The following is a 20,048-nucleotide window of genomic DNA, read 5'->3' on the forward strand; positions in this document are numbered from 1 at the left end:
ACAGATGAGATTTAGTGAAGAAAGAGCTGCAAGATTTCTTCTGTTACACTCGAAGAAACACTTTGGAGTGATTCCAGGGGATTTAATGGAATACCTCCAGCCCTCCACAAGCACTGAAGTCTATGGTGGCTGGCTCCTCTTACACACACACACACACACACCAAAACAAATGCACATTTCTCCAATTCTTTCAACAGAATTTATTTTACTGCAAAAATAGTTTAGGACAGAACCAGAAACATCATGGCAAAACCGAACGTTGAGTAATTCAGAGGCTTTAGAAGCCTCCCATCAAGTAACCTCATTGAGCTAAGTGGTGCAACCCAGTAATAATGACTTGCTGATCTTGCATACCAATGCATGGTGCTGTGCTGTAGCCCAGCACTCTTGCATAGCATCACATTGAGCAGCAGTGCAGAAATGAGACAGCAATCAAACAATGGAAGGAAGCATATTTCCTATCTCATCCCACTGATAACACAGCTTTTAGCCTACTCAATTTACCTCTAACTTTGGAACAGACAAAACCAACTCCTTGTCCTCCCCAATTATTGTGTGGATACACAGATTCAGTTGAATTCAAAAAAGGGAATTAGCAAGCATCAATTAGGTTATTAAAAATAAATATTCTTATGCAGGAAACACACTGACCCCCTAGAATTAAGATATTAGTAATCATTTACTTGCAACTTTAATTGCATGATTCATACTGCCAGACCTTTTTAATACATCAAAAAAACCAAAGGCCATGAAGTGGGGGTGTTTGGGGTCCCCAGACACACTGAGCCAGCTTGTACCTCACAGGATGAATCATCAGAACCTGGTTGCTATCAGAATTGTCCTGCACGATACATGAAGCAAGTTAGCCTTTCCCTGGAGGTGAGTGTCTCTCAGCAGAAGACAAAACCCCAAAGCCTCATTTCCTAAGTCCTACTGTTCCAGGCTGCATTTATCACTGCCACAACATTATACTCTGCAAGTGCAGAGCAAGCCTGGCAAATTCAGGAACGGGTCAGAACCAAATGTACTTGATACAGATTAGAATTTGGAAACAAGTATGGGTACAGTCATGTGAGAGTGCCTGCCTAGGTAAAGTAACTGGGTGCCAGTTACTGATATCCCTGATGTACACATGCATCAGAGTGCTTAAGCCCCATGTTCTTGACTAGCTTATCTCGTACGAATTTTTTATCAGCCCTAAAAGAACCAAAAGCAAAAACTTCTGATCAATTCTTGCAGTTAATGCTTAAACAAAGCGCCCTATTATCTCCAAACACTGCACAGAGACTGGAAGGGTTCTTGTTTGCTTTTTGTTACGTGGTTTATTCATTAAAAAGTTCAACTCCTGCATTTTCTCACGCCACAGTTTCATGCCACAGTTGGAGCAACAGCTTGGCTGTCAGGCTGGAGGTTGATCAGGGAATTGCTTGCTTGGACCAGCTCTGCAATGGATACTCGTCCTCTCTGTTTGATAAACTGAGCCACGGCAGCCATCTCCTCTGGCGTAATATAGATGAACTTTCCTCTGTCATCAATTACACCTACAGGGGAAAAAGAAAGGACCTTCAAGTCAGCACTTTGGCTCTTCTCACTTCCCAACAGACATTAGTTACTTCTTTTTGGAAGGGGCCTTTGAACTGCTGAGGCTGCATTTCGTATCTAGGGCAGGCAGAACAATGTGCTAGCAGTCAGTTAACATCTCTACTGTTGAGCTTTTGACAATATCTGAGTGCCTGGGTAAGAGACTAATTTTGTTCAGCAAGTAATGCATTTTTTCCCCCCCACTGTGTGCAGCTAGTTGGGAATATCACAGCAGTGCATTCAGGTACGTCACATTAGTGTTGATATTCCAGGGTCAGACAGCCAACTGAGAAAGGAAAAGCAGAAAGACCCAGGCAATGAAATCTGGAGCCCCTCTGGGAGGTCATGAAGCTCAACTTCCACATTTTGGTAGCTCCATCAAGAGTGAGAACTGACCTCTTTGTTCTCAATGTCTTATAGGATCACATGTAAAGCAGGATGCCTTACTGGCACATCTTTTAGCCAGGACAGTACACATTTTTGATTCAGATCACTTTTAGGTCATTCAAGTGGGTATCCACACATACCCATTAAAACACAGCTGCCACGGTTGGCAAACAACTATCAGGTCAGCAATGTTTGCATTGGCACCTTCCCCTACTTCATCCTTGGGAAGAAAAAGACTGACCAGCAATAAAACAGCCTTGTTCAGACAGGGAGCTACCTACATGCTCAGTCTCTGCTTACATTCCAACCTCGAGTGCATAGGTACATAGTTAGAAACAAGCACTTCACTTACTACAGCTCCTAGTTTTGGAGTGCTCTGGGATGTTTGCTTCTCCCAGAGAGTGCCATGCCTCGATCCTTGTGGGTCCCTTTTAACTCAGGATATTCTATGACTCTATGACACCCCATATTAGCTTTAGCCACTGCAGTTTTAAAACAGGTGTGCAAACAAGCCTCAGGATACCCAAACAATTCCTCCAAATTCAGATTTTAGAGGATGTAACCTGCTAGTAAACCCAAAGGCCCCTCAGCAGGGTTAATAACATGCCGAAGCCTCGTGCTGAAGCATTGGGACCATTTACCCCCCAACTTCTGTAAAATATATCACTGAAGCAATTATCTCCCATATTGCTTTCAACAGTAGTTTCACATCTGCCAAAGCAGAAATAATACAGCTTTTGTTCAAATCCTGCAAGGGTGCTCTCCAGTTTAAAATGGAAATTACACTGGATGTCTCTCTAGCACAGAGACATTTTCTGCACCAGCTGAAGAATAGGTGTTGTGGCTGTCACCTGTTAGAGTGCCATCTGCCATCAGGTCCTGGATTCTGTTAATTGCATCCTGTTCAAAAAGGAAAAAGGAATAACCAACCGATCAAGAGGAAGGCACAAAACATTCTGCATGCTCAGACAAACTAGAGGATGATGCTTACATTTAAATCCTCAGTGTTAAACACTTCAGTGAAGGATACACATTGGTGGTTCCACAGAGATGGATGTAGTAAGCCCTTTTTAGAAATGGTTTGGTCTTAGAAAGTCAAAGTGAGCTTCTGCAGCTTGGGGTGTTCAAATAACTTCCTTGCCAGCAAGGAGTTTTTATTATTAAATTATCTGACTCTATCATGGAGGGGGAGCTAAACACATTTTCCCAAGGAAAGGCTGTATGTGCCCATGCTACACACCAGCTCCATGAAATACTGTGATGCACTTCTCCAAGAATCTGGCTACACTCAACACACTGCAGAGCTTTTTAGTTTTTCCTGCTCCATTTCAGAGGAAACAGCTCCTTACCAAGCCAAAGAGCAGCTTGTTGAGTTTCTTGCTGAGTTAACTCTATGGTTACTCCAAGCACACTGTTCTGCTGCACCTAGAACTGGTATCTGTGTGCCAATAACCTTGGTTTCTGCTGTCCTGCCCCTCTCCCTCCCACCAGCATTTACAGGACTGCAGAAACAAGCTAGGGCTTGGATTTCAGCCTTAACTGGGCTCACTGAATGCAAATTAAGTTCTAGGAAAGCAGAGAGAGGCAGGGGGCAGCACAGCCTGGATGTACAGCTCTTGATTCCCAATTATCATGAATTGCTCTATTAAAAGAGCTGATAAAATCTGTACAATCCATTGGCCAACAAGCAGCCACTCAAGAGCCACACTCTGCCCTTTTCACTAACATCCCTGTGAGCCAGCAATCCTCTGTGGCTCTCTGATGAATATCCACTTTTTAGGGCTGAACCCACTGAACACCACCAAAGTAATGCCAGAACAGTAACACAAACAGTACCCTTAAGTAACCACTTTCTCTCTTACCCTTTTAAAGTCATTGTTTGTTCTTGTACCCCAAAAGGTAGCACTTACCTGAGTTCTTAAGCCCATATGTGAAGCTAAGTCCTCCAGCTGAATTACCTTTGTTTTCTATGGAAACAAACAACAGTTACATGCAGCTGATGAATTAGAGGGTTAGCAAAACATACAAAATAGAACCTGCCCTTCCAACTTATCCTAGTAGGCACTTTTCTGTGTTAAAAAAAAACCCTTTAACTTACATTATTTAAACCAATCTGCTCAGTGCAAAGACTGGATGCTCTGACCCACTTAAGTGAAGGCTCAAATACATTAGCTAACATCCTTGAGTACATCGCCAAGAGCCTTACATGTATGGCCACACTTACATTATTGGATGTCATACTAGTGATAAATGCATTTGTTTCTGATCTTGAGAGTACACTGAAGAATTAAACAGAGGCTGCGATAGAAGAATCTTTTTCATCAGCAAAATCAAAGACTTAGTAGTTGTGAAGTTTGATGCAGCCAAGCTAGAGAACTGAATACCATGGACTGAAGGCATGGAATTGAAACCAGTCCATGGAATTCAGTTCTCAGAGCTGGGAACTGCCAAGGTTCGTCACATCTTCTTTTATAAGGAGAGGGGGTGCAAAGTCATTACATGAGAAAACCAGGCTTTACACCTTTGCTTCAAGATGTTTGCCCTCAGTGACAGAGCTCACTGGAAGCTTTCTAAGACAGCTCCTGCTGCGGGTAGCAGAGCAGAGGATGGGATGGAATGGGGATCCAGTCTCCACCCACTCTGAAATATAGCAACACTGCGAGGTCCCAGCTCAGCAAAACACCACAGATTTCATGTTTTAAAGACAGGCTTAACTCTCACAGAGCAATACACATCCATCCACACTTGACCAAATTCATTTCACTTCACGTATTTTTTTCTGCAGCTGTCTCCAACAAGGCGTGAACCAGAGCAAGGGCTCCCAGAATTAAGACAGACAGAACCTTTTCTCTTATTTCTACATAGGAAGCCAGGTGTCAAAGCACTTCTGAATTTGGTTCTTCAGCCTGTGCTTAATTTCTCTGACGTCAAGCCAAAGTGACTAATATACAACTACATATGTGCTTAAACACTGAACTGAGATTGTGTGACTAATCTGTTCCGTCCATCACAGCCACCAGGGCAACGTGAAGAACCAGAGCCTATTGTATCAGCCCCTGGAAACCTTTCCAATTTCAGTGGAAGATCCCAAGGGACACTGACACAAGTTATGTTTATTAATTAAGAGCAGCATATTTTCCTGAATCCAAAGCTTTGCTTGCAAGACAGTGCTGTAGATAGGAATGTGCAGTTAGCAGTTGAAACAGGATGGTCTTAGCAGACACAGCCACAGTAAAGTCCTCCCTTCTTCCAAGAAAACCCCTCTGACTTCTATGGAAAATAGAATATTGAAATCTCTGCATGACTCCAAAATAAGATGTGCCACCTGATGGTTTGTTTTCACTCTATGGCTTTTCTTAAGCTCTTCAAACATGCTACCTATTGCTTTTCCAACCTAGTCTCAGCTGTCTCATCTGCTTTGGGTGGTGTTTCTGATCCCAGTTGATCGCCTTACGCTGACGACTCAGTGATCGAGAAACATTTTTGCTTGGGCTGCAACAGAGAATACACAGCCCACTACCAGCTCATACATTTCCAAATGACCTCCAGAGATCCCATATGATCTGAAAGCATTTGACAAAAGCAAACATAGCCTCACTGCAGCCCAATGGCAACTGGATGCATCACCAGGTCCCAGTGGCACAAGAGACAGAGAAAAGCACAGCAAAAGATGCTTGCAGTGCAGCTTCGCAGTGACCCTGGAATGCTGTTCCTGTTTTCCAGAACTAGACAGCAATTAGCAAATTGATTCCTTATGGAGAGCTACCAAAGAGCCAGAAGTGGGTGCATCTCTAAGCTCTTGGTGGAGATGCAAAACGAGTCCAGAATTTGACATTCTGAATTAAGAAAATGATCAGAAGGTCACTAAGTGTGCAGGAGAAGTGCTTACTAATGAAGCCTTTCACACACATACAGTCTGTTCACAGAGTCCAGTTTCCAATAAAGGCCAAAAGGGATTAATTAGGACAAAAAAAATAATCACATAAGTATGCTTTAGGCTAAGGGTAAGAAATCACATTTCAATTTTGATATAACAGTGGTTAAAGCAGCATTTGTTGTTCCAGATCACAAGTGGAAATCTTCACGAACACGCCACAGGATTTAGACAACCAAGCATATAACATCATGAAAGGTAAACAACCCCTGTCAAGAAAAGTCATTTTTGTTCTTTAAACACCCCTCTAAAACATCAGTGCTGTAAATAGCACAAAAGAAAGAAATCACACAGAGTCTGACTGATCTTTACAACGCCCGTGTTTCAAACACGCGCATCCTGCACAGCAGGCCACATGCTGGTACAGCACCTCTCATTCATGCTGAGCTCAGATGCAGAGACTGTGAGTATCAGCTATGATGTAGGCAACAAACAAAAAGCTCAGATGTCCCAAATCCCACACTGCAGCCAGCATTTCTGATCAGAAGCCCTGACAGTGAGTTTCACACGTCTATCCTTATGAATTAGGCTATGGGCTACAATTTCACCCCCCAGTAGCCAAGATAAAGCTGTAACTACAAATAACTTCAGCAATGATTAACATATTCATGCACAATCAACTAAATAATGCGGACTTCATCTCAGGCATTCCTTTTTTTACTTGCTGAGTATTTAAGTAAATTGAAGTAGTAAAGATTTCCCTTCTTTCTATCACTCAAAGTTATTTCACTTATTCTAACAGTATGGATAGAGGAGAATAAAATAACTTACCTTAATGTATTCAATAAATTCCTTCAGAAAGCTGCGAGTCTGGAAAGGAAAAGAATTGTTATTTTAAATTTATACATATTGAAAGCATCACAAACTTGCACAGTATTTAGCCTGTCTACATCTGAAATTTATATATATATATATGCATAGAGAAGACTTTGAAGTGGGGAAAAAAGGCATCTAGATTTAATCTTAACTAGGAATTTCCAATAGGCATTTTCTAAGCCAGAATATGGCTCAAGCACAATTTGTTTTCTGAAAGATGGTTGAACCTTTTCTTCTTCAAATCATACGTACCCTGAAACACTCACATCTGGGTGAGTCTGTGTATTAAGTACGTTCACTGAGGACCTTTTGCATGGAGGGAAAGTACAGAGTGATTCAGGAGGCAGCTCGTGCAGATGGTGAAGTGCAGCACACAGCTGCGCAACACATGTGGAAGCTCAAGCCCTTCTCAAAGCCATGCACCTGAAATCCGGCATTTTAATGTAAGCAGCTCAGTTTTCAAAGGCCATGCAAAAAACATGCACTGAAGTGAACAGGAGGTCGAGTTACTCCGCAACCCTGAAAATCAATCAGCCTTAATTAGCTGCTTAACTCTGCAGCCTTAACTTCAAGCAGGAGTTTCAGCACGCTGCTCTCAACACCACATGGCAGAGTCAGCTTGTACCAGGACACCAAAATGCTTCATGTGCATTACCCACCCTGAGACAGAAGGGTGGCTTGGCACTTTTGCAAGGCTGATGCTTCCAAATAACTACATACCTGTGATCACTTCTGAACATGACTTTCAAATTGCCTGCTATTAAAGTTTTACCTCCCCACCCCTATAAAGATATATCTGTGTTGAGATCCATGCACCATCAATTGCCTCCCAGGCTCTTTTTGAGTGAGGAACACCCTTCCCTGTTCCCACATACAGAAAAATTAATTTCTCTTCATCTGTGTTCCCACAGCTGCCTGTCAATAAATACTCTCTACCTTTCAAGGGAGCCTGAAGTAGAGAATTTAATGTTTTAGCTACATGATCTTCTAACAGAATAGACACAATATAAAAAGGGTTTTCAAAAGCAAGTACTTGTTTAATCCTTCTCTGCATCTTAGGAAGTTTCCCATCATCACATACAACTTCTCTTGGTGCTAACCCTGGCACAATAGAGGAATTTCTGTTAATAGAAGGGGTTCCATGGTGAGAATCTGTACCCATGGTCAGCGTATACTGACTAATTGACAGCCCCTCAGCCCACGCTCAGTGATGCTGAGTGCAAACGTATTTAATTCAAGAGGGTCACTTAGGCAGAGGAAGGAGGGGAACAAATCTACATGGCCCCCCCAGAAAAAAGTACCTATCATGTAATCCACTGGACAGCCCAAATTTGGCAGCTGAAACTCCAGAGCCGTTTCAACATTTGACTGCAATTAAAATTAATTTAACACGTTTTCTCCTCAGCAAATTGAGGGTTCTACCTCCCACAAGAGAACCTTTTCAAGTTTGCTGCGCTATTATGTCAGCATCACATTTCAACCACCACTGCCAGCAGCTCGCCTGGAGGCAGCCACAGGAGGAGCACACTGGAATATTATACATTATACAGAGTTTGAAACCCTATCAATGACTTGCAGCCATTTGCAACACTGAGCAGTTTTCCAGTGGAAAGCCCACAAGCACCTAGATTGTGTCCTGTGATTTTTCCAGCTTTCTCTCAGCTCGATTTTTCATTTGATTTCACACCACCTAACTCCAAATCTGCTTTCATCTGTCTTGCAACCACACGGGACCGCAGTAGGGTAGAGTTGGGGACAGTAGAAGATAATCTGCCTCCTCAAATTAGTTTTATTTCAGTCCTTACACAAAGTCCTTACACTCATTCTCAGTGACGTGCACTTGCCTGAGCACTGTGAACTAAGTGAGAAAGTCTGGAATGAGGAACTGTAGCATTCCCCAAGAAATTACTCCAAGTTAATACATACTACATACACATCTCTCCAAAGCAAAACCATTTGTCTGGATCCCATTTTGAAGTCCATTTTACAAGAGAAAGAATGCAGTAAGGACAATCTGAATTTAACAGTGAGCAAGGAAGCTACAATAACAGACTAGTTAGTGTACATACCTCTTCCTCTGTCATTGATTCTTCAACCCCTTCCTCTTCAACTACAAAACTCTCCTTCAGCTTCAGGTACTCTTCATACTCTCTCTTCTCCTCTTCTTCCTTTGCCTTCCTTTTCTCCTCTTCCTAGAGAGAAAAGATGACATGTGGTCAGCACGCTCCTCCCCAAAGGGGGTTTAGTTTTAAGTACAGTTGTGTTTCCTTTATCTGCAGTTTGGTCCTACTGTGGCAGACTGCAGATAAAAAGCTTCTAAAACACATGTGAGTTCTCCCTTGATGGTATCATTCATTTCAAAAGCTGCTCTGACACTCTTAAGATTGCAGTCATCCTAACACGGTGTTGTAAGCCTGCACAAGACACCTAGGCTGGCTCTTAACAGGTCTGACACAAGGGAGAAAACCACTCTTATATAGCAAGCTGCTTTTGTAATTTGCATGAATGTGTTTCTTCTGAAGACTGAGCGACAGGAAGTTCCTGCCCCTAACTGCACTTTGATGCAACACCCACATTTCTGCATCCAGCCCCAATTCTGCTCTGACATGCACCAGTGTCCAACGGGAACGAATACAAAGAGAACTGGAATTACACTGGTCTCCATCTGCGTACATGAGTAAGTTGGACTGCAAGAGCTTCAAGTAAATCACTTGTGACAAACAGCAAAATACGTCCACACTGAACGTGAAGAACTGTGCCAACTGCTTTATGCCGAGAGAAGTTGTATTATCACATAGAAAGGAGTTTATTTTGTAGGTTTTGATGAATGGTCAAACCTAAGTTCCACTCTTAGTTACTCACAACAAGAATAGTATCAGTTACCTATGCTGAAAGAAATGGTTTTCAAAACCATGTGCCACAAAGCAATAAAAAACAACCAGAAAACCCTAAACGCAACATCAGTGGGGCAGAGAAACTGATGCTTGCACAGCACCTGGTACAATGAGATTCCAACTTCACAAACCTCTGCTTGCTATTACAGCACAAAGGATTGATTAGTACTTAGAAACACGAGTTCTTCAGATTTTAGTGTCAGCCTCTGTCCTTTTCCTTTACTGTTAGCACGGGAATCGATCTCCTAAAGAACAACTCTATTGATTCCTATGTGCTTGCCATGCTACATCTTCAGCACTAATATGGCAATTGCTTCCTTAAATGGCTCGAAAGCAAACACTTGTTCTATTAAAACAGGGGGAGACAGGAACAAGTCATTAAGTATAATATGAATGGTTTTCAGTAAAGGCATCATGTGAGGTGCTGAGCTGCCAGAAACAGGTGCAGCAGTATTGCCCTTAATTAAAATCACTGAAAAAGTCTATTCAGCCTTAATTGCGTTCAGCCAAACCCTGAGCAAGTCCTGAGGAGGAAGCATTTTCCACAGTGACATTCAAGGATGAGAAAACCAGAGCTGAAAGGATCTTACTGAATGTGAAGAGTCAAAGCCATTTTTAACCATTATCTCACAAAGAAATCCTGCAGATCTGAGGAAGCACTTGAGACAAAATGAGACCATTTTCTAGGTCATTCATCACCATAACGATTATTAATAAAAGCTCAGCAATAATTTCTGTCCTTGTGTTACAGGTGCCAAGAACAACACAACCATAGATCATTCAGAAGTGTTCAACTGGTCTTTGCTTGAAAGTACATCAAATTTAATCTTCATCCTGGAAATGCAAGAGTAGGGCACTTAGCTAAGCATTTCCAGAAGCTTTTTCCATCACCCAGAAGAAAAAAAAAAATGCAGCCACTCCTTGCTTCCCCCACCTAAATTCAACCACAATTTAAGCTACGGAAAAAGAAGGATTTAGGGAAGCTGCAAAGTGATTCAGAGTAAAGGGAACCAGCAACTGCAGTAGGAGCAGGGCAGGGGGGAGTCCTGCTGAAGTCATGTTGTTTGTTAGCACTCATTTTCAGCTGGTGTTCCACCACCGCATCAGCACTCTTTCACATGCCCAAGTCATGCAGCAGCTGCATGGAAGGTGCAGAGTCAGACATAGCCAGGTTCCCATGAAAAACAGCCTGTGGGTTATGCATAACCCACACATGGAAACACTCTCAGCACCCCAGGGACTACTAATTAAACAAAGCCCAATACTCGCTGCCTACGAGTCACACAGAGGGCACAAAGCTCAAACATGACTTTTATAAAGCCTGTATTTTTATCAGTCAGGAGGGTTTTTTTGCTTATCCCCATTCTAATTTCCCATTAAGCGCTGTGGATTTAAGTGGTAATGCACGTCTGCTTGGAGGAAAGAGAATAGTTGGGCCACCTCCCTTCAGCAATGGGTGTGGTGGTGGGGAAATCCCAGCTCTATGGAAATTTGGTAACTGCTGATGTTCACCTTCAACTGCTTTTTTTTTTTCCCTAAACTCTGTAATGGGCCCCCTGCTCTCCTCACCCACTTCAACCTTACCAAAACCAGGGGCTTGTTACAGCATAGATTTGTGTTCTAACAGCTTTCTATGCCACGCTTGAGGAATGTGGATCTGGGCAGCCTGGTCTGGAGGGTTGAAACTAGATGATCATTGTGGTCCTTTTCAACCCAGGCCCTATCTATGGACTTATCTTCCCACTGCTCATTGCTTACCTTGAATGCAATGATTATTTCCTCCATCAATGGCACAAAATCCCAATCTTCCATCAGCTCAAACCCAGAGGGACCCTGAAAACCCTCTCAGATTTATAGCTGGAAGCAGACCCTGACTATTGGGACCACAGAGCCTTCTGGAGCCCTGAGATGCTGCTGAGTAACTGAGAGATTACAGCCTTTGAAGGTTTACCATGCATCACTATTTTTAACAAAGGGTGAGGACCCTTACAGCACCATTTAGCCAGAAGACAGCAAGCTACTGTTCCTAGCTTTCCGTGCAGTAACCCATTTAAGGTGACACTGACACTGAGTGGTATTGGCCTATACACTAAGCAGCTCTTGTGAGAGCTTTGCCTAAGCAGCTTTCGCAGAGAGCAAACTGCTAGTTGTGTGCTCTGCCATCTCTCCTCCAAATCAGATAAAGGACCGACTTGCTGACAAACAAATCATTTATAGGCAGCTTATTGCACTGTGCAGTGGAAGAGATCTCACTGTAAGAGGAAGGGAGAGCAAAGGCCAGGCTCTCTACAACCACCACCTGCTTGCAGTCATTCCTTGCCTGCAGCTTGCAGGAAAAGCATGGCAGTTCCTATGCCAAACACTTTGAGGTTCACAGAGCAAAGAAATCCTCCTCATAACCACTCTATGATATCACATTGAGCTTTTGTGCTGTTAGTACAGCATCTGCAGGAACCAAAGAGGGACTTCACAGATAACTGATATGACAGAGTAGACTGAATCTAGGCTGGATGTGGCTCTGGGCAGCCTGGTCTGGTGGCTGGCGACCCTGCACATAGCAGGGGGGTTGAAACTAGATGAGCATTGTGGTCTTTTTCAAGCCAGGCCATTCTATGATTCTATTCTGAATTAGAGTAGACATTCCTTCCCCATCACTGTTCAGACAGAAATAAAACCTTTAGGAAGATGCAGTGTCTCCTACCAGTTCTCATCTCACCAAGATCTGAGTAGGATGAGTCTTCTGCAACCTTTTCAACCTGTACTTTCTTAAAATTAACTTTTGGGAAAGCATGTATTCCACAGTTAAATAGCAAATAACCGAAACTTTAGGGTCACAGTTTACAACAACTTCAATAACACCCTGGGGACCACGAGCCACTCCTCCACTCCTGAAGTTTTAAAGATCCAGACCACTCTTACTCAGGTACTGAAATGCAAAGCTGAAAGCCTAATTGACATTTCCTGACTTTGGAAACTTTGGGCACAGCTGTCCTTGAGCAATACAAACCTTGTTCTAATACAGCAGTGAACAAATGCCAGCCCCCACTCCCACTGTGGCTTTTTATTTCACAACCACTGAAAGCTCGCTCAGTTGAAGATCAGTAGTTTCTCTACTACAAACTATGCTTCAAGAGCTGCTCACTCTGCAGTGGATTTGCAGGCAACACGCCCTGATCAACACTGCATTTTAGTGTAGAAAAGAGATAGAATCACTGTGAGCCCTGCATCTGCATAAACCATATGCAGTTTCCTTAGCACAGCAGAGGTAGGCTAAGGAACTAAAATCTACAAAAATCCCTGTGCAGGGTGAAGAAAAAAAAACAACACAACTTTCTGGCTAGCAACCTGCAAGACTTTTTGATGAAGACACTGTTTTGCAACATCAGAGGAAGTTCGCTCTCATTGATAAGGTGTCAGTTGGTAAACCATCTCACCACTAAAAAACTCCAAGAGTGAAAGGGAAATCCCCAGGGTAAAGCAGAGCTGAAGCAAATGCCAGTTATAAAGGAGCTTCCTCACATGTGTGGCCAATCAGGTCATCTGAACACTGGAAAGGAAACTTGAATTTAAAAATATGTATTATTTGGTTTGCAACACAGGAGCCAAGGGGCAACCACATTTTATTTATTCGTGCATACAAATATGTTTAGACAGAACCAGGGGGGTATTTTTCTTCATGAATACACAAGATCTTAGCCCCTGCAGTCCCCACGGAAGGGAGAGTTCCCACTTATACTGCATCACAGTATAGAGCTGCCCAAAAATAACTGCAGAGAGCTATCTTTGCCTATAGAAGAAAGAGGGCTTTCATGTGACTCAAGAATTCATTATTTCCACTAGTCTCCCTTTCTCAAACTGCTTGCAGGGGATGTGTGTGAAAGGCTTGGCAACCCCAGTAACTTATCAAAGATCAGGACCAGGTTGCCCAAGGAGGCTGTGGATGCCCCATCCCTGCAGGCATTCAAGGCCAGGCTGGATGTGGCTCTGGGCAGCCTGGGCTGCTGGTTGGTGACCCTGCACATAGCAGGGGAGTTGAAACCAGATGATCATCGTGGTCCTTTTCAACCCAGGCCATTCTATGATTTCTACAGGATCCACAACACAATTTTGTATCTTCTTCTGTTTGGCTTCCCCCCATTATTCGAGGGACTTTCAGACAGCATTTAACAGAGCAGGAATCATCCAGAGCTGCTGAATAGGCCTCAGTTGTTGAAAGGCTGCAAAGCAGCTCTCCTTGACACAGAGCCAGTCTCAGCATTCATGGAAGTCAGCACAATTGTGGGAGCACTTCTTGGAAGAGGGAGCAGGGGAAAAAAAAGCCAAAAAACATGCAACTGAAATTTCCCCTACTATTGCACAGGCATGACTAAAGCAAATATGAATAGCAAGATAGATTTATGCATCTGAGTAATATTCGAGCTTCTAGCTGTCCTTTGGAATACCAGGCACAAAATTGAGGTAAATCAAAGCCTTAATTCACATTCCTCATTTTCATTTGGCCTTGCAAAATGAAGGTGAAATCATTGTAGTACAGTCTTTATTAGGTATACTGAAGATCAAAATGAAACCAAATGAGATTCCCCTCATTCAACCAAAATAAATTATTCAGCTTTAAATTGAAAAGGAGGTGATGATTAAAAAAAAAAAGTTAACTATGTTAATAAGCACTTTCTTCATGAAGAGATCTCAGTCTGGGTGGAATTACACCCTTATTTGCTACCCAGCTCTTCAACTGTGTCCAGGTGATCCTGATTAGCCAGCTGTACTGCTAAGCCCCAGGACAAACTTGGAGGTAACCAACAGGACAACAATTTTGTCCTGGATTATAGCTCACTTTGAGCAAGCTGGCCCAGCTCAGCTGCTGTGTGATTAGCAATCCACCTGTCTTATGGACAGCCACTCTGGAGTTGAACTGCTCTTAGCCTTGTCTACAGGAACTGACACCAAAGCAATGCTAGCATCCAGCCAGGGTGCCTTCCTAATCTCCCTCAGAGCGTTGGACTGTTCTAGTTCATTTCAACCAACTCTTCAGGGTTTCAGGGATATTAAATTTCTAAAATCTTAAGAAGGACGACAGTACACTTCTTAAAAGAATACACCACTAGAAGAAAACATGCCATCTGTATTCTCCCTCATGCTTTGACCTGAAGGGTGGAAAAGTCCCCCAGTAAGCAGGAAGGACAACAGATGGGTGCTTTAAAGGCAGCCACAGTTCATCTGGCCTCTTTCCGAGCTGGAAGTATAGGGAGAGAAATGAGAAATGTTTAGAAGGGGAGCGAACTGCAAGGCAGAAGATGGTGCTATTGAAGTGCAAGGGCAGGGGAAACTATTAAACAGAAATCCATAGGAAGCCAGGTCTGACAGTTTTGCTGTTGTGAAATAGCTCTGACTAGCCAAAATTAGACTTCATACCCTCAATAGAAGAAGGGAAAAAATGTCTTTTCTTCTTTGAAAACGTTATCAGCAGAACACCTCACTTGCACAATCTGTGCTTACAATGAATTAAAATAAATCTGCTCACCACAAAGCACAGATTTGCACATTTAAGCATCATGGAAAATTCATGCAGAACGCTGGGGGCTACACTCCCCTGGGACTGCAATTACTCAACGCAGGATTGCACAGAACACCTTGCTCCTTGCCTCCCAAAGCACACTGCAAAGCTACCACACAACTTACACAAGCACCAAAGAGCACGAAAGCTCCAGTTCTTAGCCAGCAGCACTGACTCCTGGAACACACAAAGCAGCTTTGAAATCAGTTTGCCACCCCCACTGATGAAAGGTTTTTCCACAAAGACACTTCAGTTGCACAGGATCTGTTTTTCTGGGTCACTCCTAACGTGCACCTTCATATATACAGGTTGAAAATCTTTAATTATAAAGCACATGTAAATTTGTGTAATTAGAACTAAACAGTATAATTTTACATGACAGTTGCAGAAGTGGTTGATAATGTCTTTCGCTTTCTGCCCTGCTGGTTACAGCTGTCAGGCAGGCAGATCTAACGAGCATCAGCAAAAGACAAGTTGCAACATGAAAAATGATCAACTATTGGAACTGGGGCTCAGCATGACTGAGACATTTGCCACCCCTGGAGACACCGAAAGCTTATCTGGACAAGGTTCTGAGCAACCTCCAGAGATCCCTTCTAACCTTTGCCATTCTATGGTTCTGAGAACTAAACTTTTATCAGACATCAAGCCAACTTCTCCTGCAGCTGAATACAACTCCTTCATAAACGTGCATTGAAATAGACTCCGTCAGACCAAGGGCCAATTTTAAAAGCTACGTTTGTCAACATAAACTGACCGAACAATCTGTCACTATGGAATAGGAGGCTACTGGATCCACTGCAGGAGAGGTTTCATTTAGCCCTGGCCTTGACTGCGGGTTGGTCCTTGCTGCTAAGATGCGTGCTGATGTTTGGAGGAAGAGCTTTCACTTCTGCCAAGCACTTGGGGAAACAAAACTGGGTCCTGCAGTTGAAATCACCAAGTATCACTGTAATTCATAAAAAAATGGAGCAACAAAAGATGTAATAGCACTGAATACCAAAGAGTTTTGCTATCAGAGAAGTCATCTCCAAGACAAACTTGGTTCAAAATTTCCACCTATAAATGCAACCAATCCCACCTGCCGTTCTTCCTCAAGGCGGATTCTCTCCTCTTCTTTCCTCCTTTCCTCCTCTCTCTTTGACTCAAGTTTTCTCCGTTCTTCTCGCTCTGCTTCCTCAGCCTTAAACACAAACAACAAAAAAGACCTTTAAACAACCAAAGAAATGCAAGACAGGCTTTAATCTCCCTCAGTATACATCTTTTACCTTCATATTGTAAAGACTAATGGGGACGTTCCTGACTATCTTCCTGTATGCATGTTCAGAAATAATAACCTAATACAACAAGTCACTATGATTCAACTTTCCTCACCCCCCCAACCTTCAGAATATTTAACATTGTGGTAAGTTTAAAAATTACCCTTCTGACTTGAAAATGCTTATTGAGAAGGAGACAAGGCAAGCTTTGTATGTGCACATACCTTATAATTAGAGCGATATTATGGAATATCATAATTATTCTGAGGTAAAGGGAAAAAAGGAAAAAAAAAGAGAAAAAAATCCCTAAAAGCAAATAGATGAATTTTAACATGGGGAGAATCTCTTAAAGAGAATGTTGTACTTGTCTCTTCAAATCTACAAATTCCTACTATTTCTAACCAAACTCAGCGAAGGGAGATTGTCCAAGAACAGTAAAAATAAAGATATTTTGTGTATTGTTTAGAAACCTTTTGTTTCTTAAGTTGTGCTTTAGTGGATTTGTGGTTTTGAACGTTTCAGCAAAGACGACTTAACCGAAAAATTTATTTGTCTACGTGGGAAAATAAAAATCAGCATGTTTTAAAATGAAACAGAAAGATTCCTCGCTCAACCAAGCGATGCTTATCATTCAACTTTGCTCACATTTTCCACAAAAAAAAAAGCTAATTAAACAGAATGACTGTGGAAAGCAATGATAAAACGCTTCAAAGGGAGCGAGTGAGAAAAGGATGGTAAATGTATACAACACTAATCAGGTTTGTTGCTAACCAGCCATCCTTTCTATAGGACAAACCACCACGGTGGTGGTAAAGCAGGAACTGCATGCATACCTCAGGTACCTCAAAATTCTCCTGGGTTTCTGTCACCACCAGTTTTTGCTGAGTATCACTGTTCAGGTTTTGCTCTGAGCTTTGCGCGTGGCAGGAATGCTTACCTCTCTCTGAGCTTTTCTGGCTTGTTTCTCTTCTAATTTCCTCTGCTTTTTTGCTCCAATTTTCCCCGTCACCTGAAGTTCTGGCACCTCCTCAGCATCATCTTCCTCTGCAAGATTGTATTAAAGGGCAAACAACAAGTTGTAAATTGCATGTGAAAAGTCCATTCAGGAAACATGAAACATGACTACTTCCTAGGAGAACAGCAGCACATGAAAAGGATGCACACATGTATTTCAAACAAGATAGATGGAAAAAGGCAAAAAAAAACCAACCTTCCAAAGTAGGAGTAATGAGGCAACACAAACTCAACTCAGAGGTGAAAATGCAGTTGATATTTAAATCCTGGGTTTAATTGCAACAAAACCATATGTAAATAGTTCACTGTTGTATGACAAATGGTTGTTTATAAAGATGATCTCTGTAAATGTGGAATATGAAAGAAGAGCTTTTAAAAGATGGCTGTTTCCTTTCCCCTCCTCCTCCCTCACATATTTCACAAGTATTTGGCCACTTCATTTCCTAAACAAAATTTAGCCCTCAATCTTAACACAGGCTGACCATGGCCTTCAAAGGTCATCAGCTCACTCCATCAAACCTCACCCGGAGATGACTGTGGTGTGGCAATTGCCAAAGTTAGTTTGGCAGGGCTGGCAGCAGAATATTCCCCCATAGAGAACTCTCTCCAGAGAAAGTGGTTCCTTTCTATTGCTGTGAAGGAACCCAAGGGAAGTGCTGTTTAAGAAGCACATGGATGAACAATGCTCACCCTTCTTTTACATGCAGACCTACCTCTGAAACACTTTTGTTTTACTAATTTCAATACACAGTATGGTGCTATGGTTAAGCCACTGAGACACATCAACAGAACCAAATGTAATTGAGATCTGTGTAGGTGGCTCTCAAGCAATTTAGATGTTTTCAGGATATGGAAGTTGAGATGAGGCAGGCTTGCTAGTTTGGGCTTCAGAAAGACTGGTATCTGATCACTGATGCCCTTCCTCCATCTCAAAGAAACACTGTCTAATCTGAGTGTCCCCAGCACACAGTTGCTTCTATAATTTTGCTGAACCTTAAAATATATTGATTTTTAATCGCAGGCCAAGGGGAGGTCCAAATGCAGTAGGTGAGCAGCACAGCATTAGCAGTTACTACTCCCAGTTGACAGGTTGCCCAAGGAGGCTGTGGATGCCCCATCCCTGCAGGCATTCAAGGCCAGGCTGGATGTGGCTCTGGGCAGCCTGGTCTGCTGGTTGGTGACCCTGCACACAGCAGGGGGTTGGAACCAGGTGATCATTGTGCTCCTTTGCCACCCAGGCCATTCTATGATTCTAATGCTGGTATTATCCCCTAGAAAATTATTTCTGGGAAAACACCACAAACACAAAACACCACCTCCAACACAATTCAGTTCGAAGCTCTGAGTGCTTCCCGGATTTCATCTACATTGAAGATACCTGAGCCAGAGGTCAGGCAGAAGCTTTTAAAGCATTTTTCCAGTCCTGCATCAAGCACGCCTATGTTCAGTAGTGTCTGCTTTCCTTCAATTTAAAGCATCTGATGTGATCCCTTAGGTCCTGCTTCCCTCCAAGCTTCTTTTAGTGCATGGAGTTACATCTAACAAAAGCCAAGAGACAGTGATGCAGATGCAACCCGTGATTCAGCAGAGCATTAAATGTTAACAATGCACTCAACCTGGGTGCAATTAACATCTGCTAAATAAACCTGAATACGCTGACAAGAGGATGAGCACTTGGTATGAGAGTTTGCTGAATCAATCAGTTATTACAGTGCAAGAATAGCTGCACCAAAAGCAGAGAGGATGCTGCACAAAACCAGATTGTTTTCTTTTCTTCAACAGAAAGAAGCTACTGGAAGCTATAATTTCAGCCACATGAAAAGTGCTTGTCACATACTCATATGTAGCTGACAACAGTCCACTGTACCACACACTATAACTGCTGGTGTGCTTCAAATGTGATGTGACACAAATACAGCTTTCAGAGAACCTCAGCTTTCCCTTAGTGTTTTAGAGGCAAAACAGCATTTAGTAGTCATGCAGTTGTTTGAACCTCTTGAAATTTAAACAGTTCCTTTTAAAAATATCTTCCAATACCATTAAATAAGTGTTAGTACACTGATGCTCTCTGTAAGGACAGGGATTTACACAGTAGTGTACAGAGTAAGTAAAAACAGCAAGTTGAAACGTGCCACATCATGACTTTGGATACCTTTGACATCAATGTTAGAAGGCCTTGCTTCCTCCTTAGTTTTGGAAGTGAAATTTCAAGGTCAAGCTGGAAAGGGCTCTAAGCACCCAACAGAGCTGTGGGTGTCCCTGGTCACTGCAGGGGGGTTGGACCAGATGGTCTTTCTGTGTGTCCCTTCCAACTCTAAGGCATTTATGATTCGATTATTCCCATCCCCCAGAAAGAGTGCTAGCAGTAGATATGGCTACTCACACTGCTGCTTGATTTACTGTTTACACAACACCCTACAAGGAAGGATAGGAAAAAGAAGGGAAGGTGCCAGGCAAAACAAAATTAATCCTGAAGACACCAGACATATGCATGCTATTGAGACTGAATATATGACACCAGCTACTGGAATCAGTCCACCATATGGAAAGGTGTGGGCATTCATAAGCAACACAGCATAATAATGACTTTTTTTTTTTTTTTCCTAAAG

General features: G+C 42.6%; 1 protein-coding gene across 1 annotated transcript in view; it reads right to left on the reverse strand.

The window, feature by feature from the left end:
- Nucleotides 1–1,368: 1,368 nt before the first annotated feature.
- Nucleotides 1,369–20,048, reverse strand: part of DDRGK1 (DDRGK domain containing 1) — a gene marked incomplete at its 3' end in the record, with an annotated part of 28,321 nt that continues 9,641 nt past the window's right edge. Inside the window, exons 3-9 of the mRNA XM_079534438.1 lie at nt 17,363–17,469; nt 16,248–16,349; nt 8,788–8,910; nt 6,674–6,712; nt 3,879–3,935; nt 2,820–2,868; nt 1,369–1,541 (exon numbers count right to left, since the gene is read on the reverse strand). Of these exons, the coding sequence (XP_079390564.1) occupies nt 1,369–1,541; nt 2,820–2,868; nt 3,879–3,935; nt 6,674–6,712; nt 8,788–8,910; nt 16,248–16,349; nt 17,363–17,469 (650 nt within the window). The remainder of the gene's footprint in view (nt 1,542–2,819; nt 2,869–3,878; nt 3,936–6,673; nt 6,713–8,787; nt 8,911–16,247; nt 16,350–17,362; nt 17,470–20,048) is intronic.

Source organism: Tetrao urogallus, assembly GCF_951394365.1.
Source record: "Tetrao urogallus genome assembly, chromosome: 4".
Taxonomy (NCBI): domain Eukaryota; kingdom Metazoa; phylum Chordata; class Aves; order Galliformes; family Phasianidae; genus Tetrao; species Tetrao urogallus.